General features: G+C 39.2%; 1 protein-coding gene across 1 annotated transcript in view; it reads left to right on the top strand.

Moving 5' to 3' along the window:
• Positions 1–2,198: 2,198 nt before the first annotated feature.
• VWA3B (von Willebrand factor A domain containing 3B) overlaps positions 2,199–19,353 on the top strand; it is a 190,129-nt gene continuing 172,974 nt past the window's right edge. Inside the window, exons 1-2 of the mRNA XM_070512783.1 lie at positions 2,199–2,430; positions 8,021–8,248. Of these exons, the coding sequence (XP_070368884.1) occupies positions 8,053–8,248 (196 nt within the window). The 5' untranslated portion in view covers positions 2,199–2,430; positions 8,021–8,052. The remainder of the gene's footprint in view (positions 2,431–8,020; positions 8,249–19,353) is intronic.

Raw genomic sequence — 19,353 nt, 5'->3', positions numbered from 1 at the left:
AAGGGGATGGGCTGAGTAAAGGCATCTGGGTCAGAGGCAGAGACCAGGTTAGTCTCGCTGCTGGAGGGTTTGAGTTGTGGGCAAAGAGGTTGAAAGTATAATCTGGGCCCTGAGTGGTAAATTCAGGTTAGACATTAATTTAAGGACGGGAGTGATGTGATAAATGTCAATTACTGAGGTTGAGGGTAGGATATAAATGATCTGTAAAATGTAAACTCAAAACAAAGTTGTTAAAATTCAGTACAATGGTATATCACAACTGTGCTAAAGGTATTCTCACTCCAGACCCCTCGACAAACAAAAATAAGGTGAACCATCCCGTGGCTGGCTGAACTGAAGTCTGTATCAGCTATGCAACGCTTTAAAATAACCTAAACTTCGGCTCACTTATCTGTCTACAATTTAAGTAATTAATGTTTAACATTTTCATAGGAACTTATGCTTATAGGCACAAAAACATAATCGACAGAAGCATAGAGTCAGCTGCAGTTACTTGCATATACGTGGCAAGTGTCCCAGGGATGGGAGAAGGCACGGGGCGAAGGTGGGGACAGGAGTGCCTGGTGTGACTATGTGAGGCAGTGGGTTTGACTGTGTGGGTGCGGTGTGCTCTGTCTCACCCATGTCACCCTATAATATTGGTCTGGCAGGGTGTGGACAGCAGAGTTTAAGGCGGCATTGGCAAATGTAGGTGTGGCTGCCGTGCTACTTCCCTTCTGAACAGGATCTTTAGTACTCTGCACTGAGTTTTTGTTTTGGGTGGTACAGCTGGCAGGTGTCATTTGCAGCGCCAATGGTATACAATCTGATAACTCTACAGATGACGCGTGATCTGAGATCAAACCTTTCAGTACTTTCACAGTTATAAAGGCGTTTAAAAAGATGTAGGAGAGCCAGTCCTGCTGATCTAGTGGTTAAAGTTTGGGGTGCTCTGCTTCGGAAGCCAGAGTTTGGTTTGGGGGTGGTGGAGGCAGAAACACACCATCATCTGTCGGTAGCCATGCTGTGGCAGTGGCTCAGGTACAAGAACTAGAAGGACTTACAACTAGAATATATAACTATGTGCTGGGGCTTTGGGGAGAGAACAAAAGAGGAAGATTGGCCACAGATGTTAGCTCAGGGTGAATCTTTCCCAGCAAAAAAAAAAAAAAAAAAAAAAAAGTAGGAAAAATAAACCCCTGTGGATGAATTAGACTTTTCTGTTGATGACAGAATTAGTCAGTTCTAATATTAACTGTTTTATTAGATCTTTGACTCAAAAACCTACAAATGATCTCACTTTTTGAGTTTTAAAATCTAAAAGAGTTTAATATCCCAATCTAGTAAAACAATACTTGCCTGTGGGATCTTTTATTAAGGGTTTAAAGATGTTCATAAGCACAATTTTATTCCCAAGTGACTGAAAACTCACAGGCATATATTTTCAGCTCTTTGCTTACCTGATAAGGTAAAAGTAAAACAAGGGTTAAAAATAAAGCAGAATGGAGAAAATAATGCCTATAGGAATACTCATATCTACTAGATGAGAGTATTTTTGGCAACTGCAGCCCCTGCTTCATAAATTGCAAATTTGTAAAACTGCTGCTCCCTGGGCCCGCGGTCTCAGGTCCTCCCTCGCTCCATGGCTGAGCTATCTACAACCACCTGCCCCCCCTCTTCAAGCTTCTTTCCCTCAACTGTAAAATGAAGACAATAGCTCTTCGCAGCGTTGAGGTGAAAATGAAACAAAATCTCGCAGGGTAAGCCCTCCGCGCGCGGAAAAGTTAAGTACAGGAGTTAATTGTAACGTTTCCTGCAGGGCACCGGCTTCCTCCTCGCCTTCGGCGCTTTCCTCCACGTCCGCTCGCGCCCTCGCCCCTTACCCGGGCTTGTCTGTGTACTTATTTGTTCACTTGATTAGTTAATATTCACCACCGTGGTAAATTTTCCCTATGATGGCAGGCGCAGGAGACACTGCCCTCCGCCCTGTCCCCTGGCGTGGGGCCCTGGCTTCGCGTCCGAGGTGGCGGTCGTGGGTCCCTAGAGAATCCCGGTCACCTGCATTCCGCACCGCCCCGGGAACCGCCTCAGAGCCCCGCCCCCCGGCCCCGGGCCCCGCCCCCGGCCCCGGGCCCCGGCCCCGGGCCCCGCCTCCGCAGGGCGCGCTCCGTGGGCGGGGCCAGCTCACGGAGCCGCGCCGTGATTGGCCGTGTCCGAGCAACCGCGGCGACGCCGTGGTCAACAGGCCGCGCGGCTGGCTCTTGGGTCACAGAGAAATCGAACGGCTGGGATCCTTCGCGCCAAGCGCGGACCCTTCGCCCGCGGGAATCGCTGCCTTGTCAGCCGGCGGCATGCGTACCTCGCCAGTCCTCCCGGGTCACACGGCCCCCGGAGGATGGGCGGGTGGCTGCTGAAATAGGAACCGCCTCGTTTTTCATCTGACATTGTCTAGTAAGTGTGGGATGCGATCCCTTCCACGCCAGAACGTCGGAGGTGCTGAGGTTTCCGACAGGCTGCGTAGGGAAATCTTGGAGTTTACACAGTTTCTGAGCTGGACTACCCCCCACCTACAGATGTGGGAACAGGCCCAGGAAGCTCAGCGACTTGCCTGGACTCACTTAACAGTTTGGTACTAGGGTCAGGCCAAGAAACGAGGTACCCCGCCCTCCTACTGCACAGCTCTTACCTACCTCGCCCCCAGCCGCTCTGGTGGAGGACCAGCTTTCCTAGTTTCTGTCTTACCACGGGCCAACAGTAACAAGAAGGTGAAGTCCACTTGGGCTTTCGAGGTAATACAAGAACCAGGAGAAATTTATTTTTAAAAAGTAATGGTAATGTGAATAGTCTAAAACTGAAAGCTCTCTGCTCGGATTAAAGCTTTCTACAACTTTCTGTCCCAGAATGTCCTCTGGCTCTCCCCCATTCCTCCACACAAACGTGCTTTTCGCAATCACATCATTAACAGGAGCCCCCATTTTCTTTTGCTTTTTTAAAAAATAAGGACATAAAACTTAAGGAGATTTAGCTTCCACCTGGTGGAGTTTTCCCTTCATCTTCTTGGGGGTTCTTTGTTTCTCCTCAGCAATGACCTTCCCCCTAAAGCGCCCCGATTATTCTTAGCCTTTCTTTTCCTGGCCCTATTTTCTCAACCGTGGGACAGTCCATTTCAGTCTCCCTGCCTCTGCCCACATTATTTGAGCAGATGATCACAGCCTAGCCTTGCTCCTCAAGGGCAGAAGAATAAAGAGGAAGGAGATTAAGGGTTTCTGGCGGACAGTTGTGGCAGGATACCCACGGGGCTTCATCCCAGCTTCCTTTCTTTCTGGTGCAACCATAATTCAAAACTTACATAAATCACAAGATATGCCCACCTAGCCCAGGCTTCTTTTTCAGTAACTAACAAGGATATGGGAAGTTTTGGGTGTTGATCATAAAGCAGGTAGAAGTACACCGAATGTTTAAGCTGAATTTAATGGACTCTATGTCGTGCACTGTGTCTCAACCTCTGAGCATATAGGACCTGCTCTCTTAAGCCGTGAGGACTTCCACAAGGTGCTCACCTCAGGACAACCACGGGCGTCTCTTGGCTGCCCCCTATAGGCAGACTCCAGCAGCACGGGCTGGCTGTACACGGAGCCCCTAGTTTCCTTGGTTGGGGCCTTTGGACATGTGCCAGCTTAACCTTTCTATTTTTCCCCAGAACTCTGCCTACTTGCCCCTGCCTTCAGCTTAGACTTTCATTTCCTTTTGTTTCTCCTCCATTTATACTTCTCTTTCTATTCAAGAAATCCCTTCCTATTTCCCCAGACTTTGGCTCTTGGGATAGCTTTTAAAACTTAGGGCAATGCTCAACTGGGATTTGTTGTTTCTTACTTCTGGATTCTTCTGTTCTCCAACTTGTAATAACCTCAGATGAAGAAACTCTGAATTATAATAGTGATAATAATAACATAGTAATATCCAGAAAATAATGTCTCTGTTAAAGAGACAGCTCTTTCCTGATCTTACCCTTGTTAGAACTACAAGTCTTTGCGTTGTTTGAAAAATCAGGATTCTCAGTAATTCTGAGTGATCAATTTAATTCAACTGAACACCCATACAAAGTGCCTGCTGTCTATAAGGCACAGTGCTGAGGACGTTCATGTAGTTTGTCTCTGTAGTCACTGAACCTTTTTTCAGTCTAGAGAGGACAGACCTGAAGTGCCCAAGGCCATATTGGTGAAGTGTCAAAGCAAAGCTGGGCGGGGGTCTGGAGAGGCTTAAAGGAGGAGGCAGGGTTTGAAATGGGCCCTGATGGCTAGGATTCCTTGAGGGCCCTTGGAGGTGGGAAAGCAGGTGTGCTGTGTGCGGAGGGGTCACTTTGTAGGCTCCCTTGGCAGCGTGGTTCCAGCAGGCTTCCTTGCTCTGGCAAAGCAGCTCTTATTCCACTTGAGCAGGACCATCCCTTCTGTTGAGATGCCCTTTCTCTCTTTCCTTCCTTGTTTTCTCTGGATAAGCTCCATTTTCTAGTTGCTGTCATTTCCAACAATAAGGGTATTCTCAGGCTAAGACACCCTGAGTCAAGATCTGAATCAGAGTGACTCATGCAGGCTCTCAGATTCCATAGAGCCAACCAGACTTTTTTATGTTTAATATGTTAAGTCGTGTGCATGCAGAAGCGGCTAGGGTGTGCGCCTTAGCTGGAGGATTCAGTTGCCTTTTGTTTGGAATCAAGAACGTGTCCATTTGGCTTAAAAACAAAAGCTATGATTCTCCTGACTTTCTTTAACGTTCCAAAATCCAGTTTAGGAGCCTTATTAGGACAGTTTATGTAGCTTAGCTCCCTCTAGTAAGAACATAGGAGGTGACTGAGTGTGTTTCAGGAAAGAGAAGGATTAACTGGAAATGGTGAAATAGTCAAAAATCTTTATTCTGAGCTTCCTTTTCTTGTTTCTATAGGAACCATGGGTCAAATTTAAAAGTCTTTCAGCTGGCAGTCTTTGTTGAACAGATCTCAGAAAGAAAGTTGAAGATATTAGTCTGCCCTTCTTGTTGTTGTCATGGTCTGTGATTCTAACGGAGGAGGACCCCAAACATCATAGCTCGATAGGACTGGGACCTCGGGGGTGAAAAGGGACTTAGAGTAAAAGCGGGGGTATGAAACAAAGCACGATTACTAAAGGACAGCGACTTTTAAGTAACTTATTTGTACATAGCTCTTTCCAATATATCAAGTGCTTATCTATGCAGAATTCACGCATCAGCATGTGTGTTCCTTGCAGTAACCCTGGGGGTCAAGGTGCACAGGTCGTGTCCCTGTTCTAGAGAACAGGAATCACTTGTCTAAGAAGGGGCCTACACAGTTTTCGTTCCAAACTTTCCCACTCCTACATGATGCTCACCAAGTACTATGGTAACATTCTCATCAAATTAAACCCTTGTAGAAAGAAGACAAGATCTTCACAATATGAGTTTGTGTACCTTTGGAGTTCAACATATATGGACAACACAAATTCACATAAACCGTAAAATGGAAATCATTGTCTTTGAAAATGATGAGCCAGGAAGCTTATTGAGCCCGACCTCTGAGAATAAAGTGTCTGTGTCTTCACAGTGAAGACCCAAGAGAGCTAACAGGAAGCAGTCCCACTGGAATGCAGTCCATCTGTTGGCTTGTAGCATAGGGCCTAGCTGCAGGAGCTCAGTCATAGCCGTAGCAGGGTGGTCAAGAAACGGCGTTGACTCCTGCTTCTGCCGCTTACTGCCTGTGGGTCCTGAACAACCTCTTTAAATTCTTGAAGCTTCTGATTCCTCAGCTGTAAGTGGGGTGTTAGCAGCGTGTAACTGGTATGGTTATGAAGAATGTATGAGATAGTGCATAGAGAAAGCTCAGCCAGTGCCTGGCCTGCAAATGGAGGCCCCTGCTGTTGTTCCTATTATACTAAAGGCCACAGAACATCGCTCTAGAGCCAATGACCTGGCTTCGAATCTCAGTTACACCCCCACCAGCTGTGAGATCGTGGGCAAGTCAGTTAACCACTCTCTGTGCTGGTTTCCTTATCTGTAAAATGGAAATAATAGTACTGCCTACCTCATAAGGTTATTACAGGGATTCAATATATACTATGCAGAATAGACATAAAGTTAATTGTTTGCTAATAATAATGTTTCTAACTTTTAACAAAACCTCCCTAGCTTGGGTCCAGCTGATTTCTGTGTTGAATTTTTATGTCGTAACACTCAGACTTTTAGGAAATACGGAGTTGAAAATGGGAAAGGAGGATATTTCCATTGTTGAAAAGTTTCGCAGTCCAGGGAACACTTTTCTGTGCATTGCACGTTCTGCACGCAGGGGTAAGCAGAGTTTTCTACCCTTTCTCCAAGTTACCAGCCCTGCCTGACGTCGCGGTGAGTGGGTTAAGATTGCATTACTTTGGCCACTCCTTTCCTCTTGTGTCACTGGCTATTTTTAGGTGGGTCTAGATAAATTTAATAGCCAGCCCTGGTGGTCTAGTGGTTAAGATTTGACACTCTCACCACTGCAGCCTGAGTTCCTTTCCCAGTCAGGGAACCACACCACCCATCTGTCGGTTGTCATACTGTGTGCTATGCCACCAGTATTTCAAATATCAACAGGGTCACCTATGGTGGACAGGTTTCAGCAGAGCTTCTAGACTAAGACAGACTAGGAAGAAGGACTTGGCCACCTACTTCCAAAAAAATTGGCCATGAAAACTCTATGCATAGCCACAGAGCATTGTCTGATATAGCACTGGAAGGTGAGAGGATGGCGCAGGAAGACCAGGCAGGGTTCTGCTCTGCCATACCCAGGGTCACTGGGAGTCGAGATGGACTCCATGGCACCAATAAGCAGCTAAGTTTAATATGTTGCATGTTGCCTTGAGTCCAGTTGGTCCTAGAACAGGTAGCCAGAACATTTAAGTCCAACTTTAAAGTCCCAGAGAATAAAACGTTCAAGTAAAGCATTCAGAAGGTGCGTCCGTGTATTCCAGCTGGGCTGAGCTGCAGTCTGGTTCCCACCCTGTCACTGGCCCTCAGTTAGCCACTCCACCTGCAGAACAGCTGTCTCCTTTCAGGGTTTTGTCTTCTTTATCCTCTTTGGAAGCAAAAGGTCAGATGTGATTATAATTGGAATACTGATGTGTAATGAAGGTTCAGGAGTGGTTGTTTATTTTCCAAAAGGGAAGACTTTTGTATTTTTCTGATTATAAAAGTAAATCCTATTTTAGAAATGTTTAAATGATGCAAAAATTTAAACAACATAGAAAAGGCAAAAACCACATACATTCTCACCATACAGAGAAAATACTGTAAACCTGTTGACATATATACTTCTAGGCCTTTTTCTGTGTGTATACTGGTATGTACATATAACTCATTTTAATATATATGTGTCTATAAAAACACTAGAAAAAGTGCACCAAAATGTTAGCAGTAGTTATCTCAGTGTGATATTAGTGAAGTTTATTATTGCAGTTGCCTCTTTTCCTGATGAAACATGAGTGTACTAGAAAAGGAAAGTTACTTCATGTTTTTCTCATGGCTTTTCCTGATAATAATCGCCTGTGTTTTCCCATTTACCCTTAGCTCTGTCAGAGACCCTTCACCGCTTCCATAGATCCATCCTACCAGAGGTCACAGATCACACAAAATCTACAGGCTCCAGGTCAGGGGGTCTGCAGGAGAACTCAGAGGAAAGTACAGACAGTAGGAGTGAGAAAACAGAGAGCCTGAATACAGATTTCAGTCCCCTTGGGGAATTCCCAGAACTATTTCAAAGGAATTTGGCATCAACCAAAATTCCCAGGATATCAAGAGACAGTGGAAGGGAAAAAATATGTGTTGAATTTTATGGATATCTTGTAGCATTATATGTAGATACCTTCTTTGCCAACAAATATACATCTATATTATAACTTTTAACTAATACATAGAATTCCACTTCAAAGATTTACTGTAATTTATATTAAACCAATCCTCTATTGATGTTAGATTGTTTCCCAGTTTTTGGGAAGTCTGAGTTTGACAATTGCCCTTACAGGAGGTCCCTGTGAATTAAATTCTGGTTCAGAGATGGAGACGTCTGGCTCATCTTCTACCATCTCTGAGCAGCAGCTGTGGAGTCAAGAGGGACTGAGCAATGCCACAACAGACTTGGCTGAGCAGAGCCTCATCTCATCCGAGGAATGGCTTCAACTGCATGGGCTTAAGAGCAACAAATTGACCTTGAAACAGATTTTGTCACAGATTGGATTCCCACATTGTGAAGGTATAGTACTTGATGAGGATTATTTTAGGCTGGTTGCTTTTAAAAACTGCAGATGGGAAGGAGGCTCTGAGGAGTGGAATTTGCTTGCCATTTGTTGGGAGACATTTACATTTATAAGGGAGATCTCCATTGGTAGGGGCGTCTCCTTCTCTGCACCCTGAAGAAGGGGGGATGGCCTTATCTCTAGAAACTCTTAATGGGGATGGCAAGGACTTAAGCCTGCATAATAATCTTACTCTTGTCTACTGTACTTGTCTGGTAACCTCATGTAATTGACTCGCCCCACCACCAACATCCTCCTTTGTCTTTAGCTGAAGATGATATTTAAGGTGGTGGCTTCAGCCATTTACTTAATCTGATCTGATTCTTATCTAAAGTTGTAGGACCACCCAATAACCAGACCCCACCTGCACTGATACCATTTTAACAACTTTTTTTTACATATTCTTTCCTTTGTCTTGTAAAGAGATAACTCATATGAGATATGCAGAGATAACATACCTATACCTTAAATTTAGTCCTACCCGCAATCCATGTTTGCAGCTCTTACTGCCCATGGGTCCTGTCCCCATGCCTGAAGCTCTTTACTACCCATGGGTCCTGTCTCCATGCTATTCCATACTATTTTCTGAATAAAAGAGCACTACTGCCAGACCTTGAGAGTCCAAGAAATCTTTCTTTTGACTCCTCGACTCACTGAGCCCGCATCAGTACTCACAAAGCAACACTGGCTGGAAACCCAACCAGCATGCTGCCCTATAGCTTTTGGGGAGGCTGCATTGGTTCTGAAAGCCCCTCAAAAACCACAGGTCTCTGAGCTTGTTTTAATCCAACATCCTTATCAGTAAAAAATATTTGTTCACAGACCCCTAACATGTGTATATTATATAGAAGTACAATGGTCAATCCACACATTAAATATTATTAATGCTTAATTTCATTCTTTCTTCTTCATTTTTTTTTTTTGAGGAAGATTGGCCCCGAGCTAACATCTGTGCCCATCTTCCTCTATTTTATATGTGGGATGCCTGCCACAGTGTGGCTTGATAAGTGGTGCAAAGGACCATGTGCAGGATCCCAAACTGCGAACCGCCAGAGCAGAGAGTGTGAACTTAACTGCTGCACCACCAGGCTGGCCCCTTTTCTTTCTTCTTTTAAAGATGAAATAAAAGATAAATAGAAGTTATTTGTATTTATCATACCCCAGCAGATGTCTTGCTCATTCCCTGGGATGTGCAACCCCTTTTTGGAGGCTATTCATTAAGACAATAGCTGTGTGTGGTTTCTGGGAGAACATGCTATTTTCCTGTTGTGGCCTGCCTTATGGTCCACTTTTTTCTAAATGCATTGGTTAGAATGTTGGTTCTCAACTCCCAGTAGTCCTGCCCTCCCACAAGGAGTATGGAACTGTGTGAGGGTGTGGGTATTTCTTTGGTTTTTTGGATGACATATTGACTTGGGTTGTCACTGAAATATAGGGCCTGGGGACCAGGGGTGCTGAGTGTCTCGCAGGGTGTGCAGGAGCCCACCCAGCAGGGTGTCCTGTCCAACATGTCAGTAACACCCCAACTGAGGAGCACTTCTTCAGTCAGGGCAGTTTCCAATACTAGGATTTCACTCAGTAATTCTGAATTGGCCAATTAACTAGCCAATTAAACAAATATTTATTGAAGAGCCGTTGATACCATGTTTTTCAGATTTTTCCACCAGTTTCCTTGTGAGCTTTCTTCCATAATAATAATAAGGTAATAAGGAAAGTCTAGGGGATGTGGTTGTTATAGACTGATCCAGAGGCCCATCCTGATGGCAAGGCCTTGCTCTTCAGGGCCCAGGCTATGCTTTCTTATTTATCCTTCCACAAGGGCAGCCCTGACCATCTAAATACTTTTTGAGTAGGGGTCTGCCAAAATCAGGAGTCTATAGAATTTCTATATAAGGAAACAGACTGAAAGCAGTTTTCTCTCTTATTTCAAATAATTATAATCCAGTCATAAATATTAGCAAAAATAGCAATTCTTTATATTTTGTTAAAGATTTTTTCCGTCTAAGATCATGACGGATATTGCTCTGTACTTTTAATGTCCTTGTCAGGTTTTGGCGTCAGGATTGTGCTGGCCTCGTAAAATGATTTGGAAGTGTTCCCTCCTCCTCTGTGTTCTGATGGTGTTTGTACACAATTGGTACTATTTCTTCTTTAAATGTTTGATAGAGCTCCCCAGTGAAACTTATCAGAGCCTGGAGTTTTGTTTATAGGAAAAGTTTGATAAGAAATTCAATTTCTGGGATAGACATAGAGCTATTCAGATTTTTGTTTCATCATGCCAGTTTGGGAAAGTTGTTTTTCAAGGAATTTGTTTATTTCATCAGTGTTTTCTAATATATTAGCAAAACATTGTTCATATTATTGCCTTAACATTTTTTTAATGCCTGTAGAATCTGTAGTGATGTCCCCTCTTTCATTCCTCACGTTGATAATTTGTGTTTTTGCTCACTTTTTTCCTAATAAGACTTGTTAGGGGTATATCATAACTCTCTTCAAAGAACCAAATTTGGGTTTGTTGATTTTTTTCTATTCTTTATTTTCTGTTTCGTTCATATCTGCTTTGATATTTACTATTGATTTCCTTCTACTTACTTTGAGTTTAATTTGCATTTCTTTTCCTAGCTTTTAAGGTGGAAACTTAGATAATTGATTTTAAGCCTTTCTTCTCTTCTAATATAGTCATTTAAAAATTATAAGTATTCCTCTAAGCAATGCTTTTAGCTGAAGCCCACAAATCTTGATAGTGTTTTCATTATTATTGAGTTCAAAGTATTTTCTTTTTTCTCTTGTGATCTTTTCTTTGATTCATGGTTTTAAGAGACATGCTGTTTAATTTCCAAATATTTTAGGACTTTTAAAGATATCTTGTTTTTGTTGGGTTTCTAATTTAGTTTTATTGAGATCAGAGAACATAAGATTTTAGTCTTTTGAAATTTAGTGAGATTTGTTTTATGGCCCAGCGTATATCTTGGCAGACATTTCATACACACTTGAAAAGAATGTGTATTCTGCAGTTGCTAGGTAATATTTATAAAAGTTAATTAGGCCCAGATGATTGATAGTATTGTAGAGATGTTCTGTATCGTTAGTGATTTTTTGTCTATTATCCATTTCTCCCTTTAGTTCTGTCAGTTTTGTCCATGTTGTTTGAAGCTCTAAATGCACACACATTTAGAATTGTCATTATCTTTCTGATGAATTGAAAAATTTTAATAATTTTGAAATGTCCATCTTTATCTCAGATGGGTAGTCCTTGTTTAGACATTTACTGTGTCTGAAATCAGTACAACCACTGAAGCTTTCTCATGCTTAATTTTTACATGGCATACACATTTACAGTCTTTTACTTTCAAACTATCTGTAGTCTCCATATTTAAAGAGTGCCTCTTTAGCCCACCCTCATAATCTCGTCTTGTAATTGTAGTGTTTGGTTCTCTACATTTAATGTAATAATTGATATGGTTATATTTAGGTAAACCATTTTATTGTTTGTTTTCTATTTGGCTCATTTTTTTTCTTTCCCCTCTGTTTCTCCTTTCCTGCCTTCTTTTGGGCAAATTGAATATTTTTTAGTATTTCATTTAATTCCATTTTTCTTTTTCCAATTAGATGTCAATAGGCTTTTTAGGTATACCTTTTTGCATTATATTTTCAGTGGTTGCTCTAGTGACTATGTCCTTAACTTGTCACAGTGTGATAAAAGTTAGCTTTGTACTAATTCATGTAAAATGTAAGAATCTTGCAACAGTATAGCTCCATTTACCCCCTACCCCCTCCTTGGTGTTATTGTTTTAATATGTTTTATTTTTACGTACATCATAAATCTCACAATCCAGTGTTATAATTATTGTTTTAGGAAGTCATTTGTCTTTTAAGAAACTGAGTAGAAAAAAATAGCATTCTAAAATCCACATATTTACTATTTATAATATCCTTCCCTCCCATAAGAATCGAGGTTCCATCTGGTGTTCTTTCCTAAAGTATTTCTTTTAAGCATTTCTTGTAGTGCGGGTCTGATGGTGACAGCCTATCTCAGTTTTTGTTTATCTGATATTGTCTTTAGTTTACTTTCTCTTTTCTTGGATCATTGATTCATTGATTGATACTTTTTATTCCAAAATAATGATAGATTCATAGGAAGTTGCAAAGATTGTGTAGACAGATCCCAAGTACTCTTCACCCAATTTCTCCCAATGGTTACATCTTGTAAAATTGTAGTATGATGTCAAATCCAGGAATTTGACATTGATACACTGTGTGTGAATAATTTTGTGTAATTTTATCACTTGTGTAGATTCGAGTAACCACAGCCACAGTCAGGGTATAGAACTATTTATTGCCACAAGGATCTCCCTTGTGTTACACCTTTATAGTCATACAGACACCCTACCTCCCCAACATCCTTAACTCCTGGCAACCCCCAGTCTGTTTTCCATCATTTAGAGAAGGTTTATATAAATGCAATCATATAGAATGTGACCTTTTGAGATTGGCATTTTTTCACTTGGTATTATTTCCTTGAAGTTCATCCAAGTTGTTGCATGTATCAATAGTTTGTTTCTGTTTATTGCAGTGTAGTATTCCATGGTATAGATGTACCGCAGTTTGTTTACCCGCTTACCCGTTAAAAGACGTTTGGGTAGTTTCCAGTTTTGGGCTATTACAAATAAATCTGCTGTTAACAATTGTTTATAGGTTTTTGTGTGAACATAAGTTTCATTTCTTTGGGATAAATGACCAGGAATGTAATTGCTAGGTGGTATGTTAAGTGTATATTTACTTTTTTGTTTTGTTTTATTTTATTTTGTTTTAAGAAACTGCCAGACTGTTTTCCAGCATGTCTCTACTACTCACATCAGTAATGTATGTGACATAGTTTTTCCACATCACACCAGCATTTGGTATGGTCACCAGTTAATAATTTTAGCTGTTATGATAGTTGTATAGTGATATTTCAACGTGGTTTTAACCTGTATTTCCCTAATGTCTAGTTTTGTGGAACATCTTTTTATGTGCTTATTTGCTGTATATCATCTTTGGCAAAATCAATGTTTCTTCATATGTATTTTGATCATTTTCTAACTAGATTGTTTTTTTAATATTGAGTTTTGAGTATTCATTATATATTCTAGATGAGTCCTTTGTCACATATGTGGTTTGCAGATATATTCTCTTAGTCTGTAGCTTGTCTTTTTATCCTCTTAACAGAGTTTCTCAGAGCAAAAGTTTTAAATTTTGATGAAGTCCAATTTATTGACTTTTTACCTGGCTGGATCTTGCTGGGTCTCAAAGATTTTCTCTTATTTTTTTTCCTAAAATTTTCGTAGTTTTGTGTCTTACATTTAGCCTGTGATCAATTTTGAGTTAGTTTCTATATATTTCATTTTTTGACTATGGATATTCAGTTACTCCAGCACCTTTTATTTAAAAGACTACCCTTCCTCTTTTGAATTGCTTTTGCATCTTTGCTAAAAATTAGTTGACTTTTCTTCCACAGGGCCATTTCTGGGTTCTCTGTTTTGTTCTCTTCATCTGTGTGTCTGTCTCTCTACCAATACCACACAGTCTTAATTACTATAACTATATAATGTCTTGAAATTGGGTAGACTGATTCCTCTTACTTTATTCTTTTTCAAAATTATTTTAACTACTCTAGTTTCTTTGCATTTACATACAAATTTTAGAATAAGCATGTCTATGTCTATAAAAATATTGCTGGGATTGTGATAGGAAATGTATATCAATTTAAGGAGATTGACGTCTTTACTATTTTGAGGCTTCCAGTCCATGAATATGGAATAGCTTTCCATTTATTTGCTTCTTTGATTTCCTCCATCAGCTGTCCTGTAATTTTCAGTATACAAGTCTTGCACATGTTTTGTTAGATTTACGCTAAATGTTTCATTGTTCTGAGCAATTATAAATGATATTGTATTTTAAATTTTGGTTTCCACATGTTCATTGCTAGTGTATGGTAATATGGTTGATTTTTTTAAATGTTGACTTTCTATCTTGTGACCTTACTGAACTCACTTATTAATTCTAAGAGTTTGTTGTTGTTATTGATTCCTTGGGATTTCTGGGTAGACCATGATGTCATCTGCAAATAGGGAAAGTTTTCATTCTTCCTTTCTGATCTGTATGCCTAGTATTTCCTTGTTTTGTCTTGTGTTGGCTCGAACTTCCAGTGCTATGTTGAACAGCAGTGGTGAGAGTAGACGTCCTTATCTCATTTCAGATCTCGGGGGAAAGTTTTCAGTCTTTCTTTGTTAAGTATGTTAGCTGTAGATTTTTTAAGATTTTTAAAAAAATCAAATTGAGGAAGATCCCTTTTGTTCCTAGTTTTCTGAAAGTTTTTTTTTTTTATCATGAATAGGTATTGAATTTTGTCAAATACTTTTTCTGTGTCAATTGAAAAGATCATGTGATTTTTCTTCCCTAGCCTGTTAATTTGGTTGATTATATTGATTGATTTTTGAGTATTAAACCAGCTTTGTATCCTGGAATAAATATCACTTGGTCATGTTGTATAATTGTTTTTATTATATATTGCTGAATTCTACTTGCTAATATTGTGTTAAGGATTTTTGCATCTGTATTCATGAAGGATATTGGTCTGTAATTTTCCCTTTTTTTATACTGCCTTTGTCTGGTTTTGGTATCAGGGTAATACTGGCTTCATAGAATGAGTTGAGAAGTGTTCCCTCATCTTCTATTTTCTGGAAAATATTGTGTAGAATGTTAATTCTTCTTAATATATTTGGTAGAATTTTCCAGATAACCTATCCAGGCCTAGGAATTTCTTTTTCAAGAAGTTTTTAATTAGAAATTAATTTTCTTAATAGGTATAGGGCTATTCAAATTATTTTTCATATTGAGTGAGTTGTGGTAGTTTGTGTTTTTTGAGGAATTGATTTATTTCATCTAAGTTGTCTCATTTATGTGTATAAAGTTGTTTGTAGTATTCCATTATTCATTTTGATGTCTGCAAGGTCTTTAGTGATGTTCTCTGTTTCATTCCTGATATCAGTAATTCATATCTTCTCTCTTTTTATCTTTGTCAGTCTTGCTAGGGGTTAGTCAGTTTTATTGATCTTATTAATTTAAGACGCTTTTTTAAAATTGATTTTCTCTACTGTTTTCCTGTGTTCAATTTCATTGATTCCTGCTTTGATCTTTATTGTTTATTTCCTTGTGCTTGCTTTGGATTTGTTTTGCTCTTCTTTCAGATGAGAGCTTAGATTATTAATTTGAGACTTCTCATTTCTTCTTATGTTAAGCATTTAATGCTATAAATTTCCCTCTTGGCTCTCCTTGAGCTGTGTCCCTTAAATTTTTATATGTTGTATTATAATTTTAATTTGATTTAAAGTATTTTTTATTTCTGTTGAGACTTCCTCTTAACTCATGGATTTTTAGAAGCATATTATTTAGTTTTCAAGAGTTCAGAGATTTTTCCTTTTATCTTTCTGTTATTGATTTCTAGTTTATTTCCATTGTGGACAGAGAACATACTCTGTTTGGTTTTAGTTCTTTTAAATTTTTTGAGGTTTGTTTTATAGTCATGGATATGGTTTGTCTTGGTATATATTCTGTGGGCACTTGAAATGTGCAAATGAGTAAATGTGAAATGTGTATATGTGAAAGAATGTGTATTCCTCTCTTGTTGTGGAGAGTTTTCTATAAATGTCAATGAGTTCTTGTTTGTTGATGGTGTTGTTGAGTATCCTTGCTGATTTTCTGTCTAGTTATTCTATAAATTGAGAGAGTGGTATTGAAATCTCCAACTATAATTGTGGATTTGTCTATTTCTCCTTTCAGTTCCATCAGTGTTTGCTTCACATATTTGCAGCTCTGTTGTTTGCTGCATATGCATTTAGGATTGCTATGTGTTCCTGGTGGAGTGACACTTTTATAATTATATAATGTCCTGCTCTGTCCCTAGTAATATTCTTTGTTCTGTAGTTTACGCTTCTGAGATTAATATGGTCAATCCTGCTTTCTTTTTGTTAATACTTAGATGACTATCTTTTTTCATCCTTTTACTTTTAACATATACATCATTATATTTGAAGCAAGTTTCTTGTAGACATTCTATTATTGGGTCATTTTTTAATCCTCTTTGCCAGTCTCTGTCTTTTAGTTGTTGTATTTATAGCATTCACATTTAATGTAATTTTTGATATGTTAGAGCTTGTCTGCCATTTTACTTTTTGTTTTCTGTTTTTTTCTGTTTTCCATTTATTATTTCTTTCCTATCTTTGGATTACTTAAACATTTTTTAGGATTCTGTTTTTGTCTATAGTATTTTTGAGTGTATCTCTTCATGCAACTTTTTTAGTGGTTGTGCTAGGTATTACAGCACAAATATATAACTTATCAAAGTCTACTTGTGTCAACATTTTACCAGTTTGAATAAAGAGTGGAAACTTTATTTTGCTTATGTCCCATTACTCTCTCCATTTATATGTTATTTTCTCTTCATACATTGAGAATCACATTAGGCTGTGCTATAATTTTTTTTTTTTTTGAGGAAGATTAGCTCTGAGCTAACATTTGCCACCAATCCTCCTCTTTTTGCTGAGGAAGATTGGCCCTGAGCTAACATCTGTGCCCATCTTCTATTTTTTATATGTGGGACACCTGCAACAGCATGGCTTGATAAGTCATGTCTAAGTCCATGCCAGGGATCCAAACTGGTGAACCCCAGGCTGCCAAAGTGGAGCATGTGAACTTAACTGCTGTGCCACCAGGCCAGCCCCCAAGGTTGTGCTATAATTTTTCATTCAACCATCAAACATAATTTAGGAAACTCAAGAAGAGAAAGAAAGTTTATTGTATTTACCCATACTTATGCTTACCATGTTCTTCTTTCTTGGTCTTTCAAGGTTTCTTATTTTATTCTGTTTATAGCACTTTTTAAAATTCATTCTTTAAGAGTACCTCTGCTGGCAACAAATTCTTTTAGGTTTCTTTGTCTAACAATGTCTTTATTTATCCTTCATTTCTGAAAAATAATTTCACCAGATAATAAGATTTAGGGTTGACAGTTATTTTCTTTTAGCACTTAAAAAACATTGTGCCACTTCCTTCTGGCTTCCATGATTTCTGATGAGAAAACCACTGTCATTAGAATTGATTACCTACTACTGGTAGCTAAATGTTTTTACCTTGATATTTCTTTATTCAATTCATTACGCCTCCTTTATACACTTTCATATCATGTCTTTGTTTTTAATCTCTTGTACTAATAAGAGGTTATGCGTTTTATATCTATTGATACTAACTGTATTGGAAGTTAAAACTAAAAACTTTAAAAATATTTATGAATTCATTTAAAGGTAACAAATCCATTTTATGTTAACATAATATGTTTAAGAAAAATAAGTTTATTTTCTAAAACAAAAAATTTTACTGAGAAGCGTGGCATCTTTTCACATTTTTGCAAATCTCTTTAGTGTCTATCTTAATAGAAAACAGCTAGATTCTCACATGTGCTTTTTTAAAATAACAGCTTTATTGAGATGTAATTCACATACTGTACTATCCACCAATATGGAAGGTACGGTTTAGCATTTTTTAGTATATTTACAGATATGGGCAACCATCACCTCAAAAAGAAATCCTGTACTCCTTAGCTATCCATCCTACCCTTCGACCCCCAGCCCAAAGCAATCTACTTTCTGTCTCCCTAGATTTGCTTGTTCTGGACATTTCATATAAATGGAATTATGTAATACGTGGTCTTTCGTGACTGGCTTCTTTCACTTAACATAATGTTTTTAAGCTTTATCCATGTTGTAGCATGTACCAGTACTTTATTCCTTTTTATGGCCAAATAATGTAAGGAGATGAATTGTATGGATTTACCACAGTTTGTTTATCCATTTATCAATTGATGGGTGGAGAGCTGATTCCTGTTACGGTAGGCAGGTAACTTGATTGGACTCAAATTCCAAACTCAGCCACCCCTGCTAAATCAATGCAAGTCTCACCAATTTCCTTCTTTCAAGGATTAATGCTGCTTGAGTTTCTGCGAAATTTTTGATTGCTCTCTAGTGCCTTCAAGTATTTTTATGTTTTGTCCAGAATTATAATTTTCCTGTATGAGGGTTAGCCAGTAGAATCTACTCCACCATTACGGGGTGCAGAACTCACAATGCCTTATGTTTTAATTGGCATTACAGCTTATAGAGTCTTCCACAGACTCATCTCCTTTAACCCTCAAAAAACAGCCCCCTCCCCTGACTCCAGATAAATGTCTTAGGTAAAGAGAGAATACTACTGGTGATTTGCAGTTGCTCTATCAATATCAGTTAAGAAGTTGAAATTTTGGAAATGGAGATTTTTGAGTTTGAGAGGTTTATTGAGTGAGGTTATTGCTGATGAAATTCAAGTATTCATTTTTTACTCTTTACTGTTATGATCACTGGACTTCAAGACTTGTAAATTTTAGGACTCCTGGTGATTTGGGATTGTGCCTGGCCTGAGAGGCTGTTAAGTTCAGCCTTGCCCTTTCTGCCTTTCCAAAGTAGGCTGTTAGCCTGCCTCCCTAGAAAGGCAGAGGAAAGGAGGTGCTGGGTCCGAGAGTACCACCATTCTCTCTCCCACCTTTGGGACTTAGTAATAACAACGATAAAATCATCGTCACAATACAAATATCTCTGGGAAGCCTTACCTCATCTTCTGTCCTGCCAAGTTGTAGTTAGTCCTTAAAGCCTTTCTGTAGCCTTCTGTTAGCTCCATGAAGGAGTAGAAGTATGTCTCAGGCAGCACTGTCTTCTCATCCGGTAAGCACTGTGCCTCGCACACAGTGTGTGCTCAGTGTTTGTGCCATGGGTGTTGAATAGCTGAGCATATAATCTAAGGAGAAAATCTTATGGTTTTGACATTCCGTGTGAGTATTCTGACTCCATTACCTTCTTGCTTCACTTCACTCATTTATTCATGAACCCCCCCAGGAGAGAGCAATAGATAATATCTAAGTTTAAGTTTTAAAATTCTGAAAACTAGGTCGAAGTCCTGAACAAAAGCTGTCGGGAATTAAACACAATTGCTCTGT

Source organism: Equus asinus, chromosome 6 (assembly GCF_041296235.1).
Source record: "Equus asinus isolate D_3611 breed Donkey chromosome 6, EquAss-T2T_v2, whole genome shotgun sequence".
Classification (NCBI taxonomy): Eukaryota; Metazoa; Chordata; class Mammalia; order Perissodactyla; family Equidae; genus Equus; species Equus asinus.
Note: the sequence above shows the minus strand (reverse complement) of the source record. Positions and strands in the feature narration are given on the sequence as shown.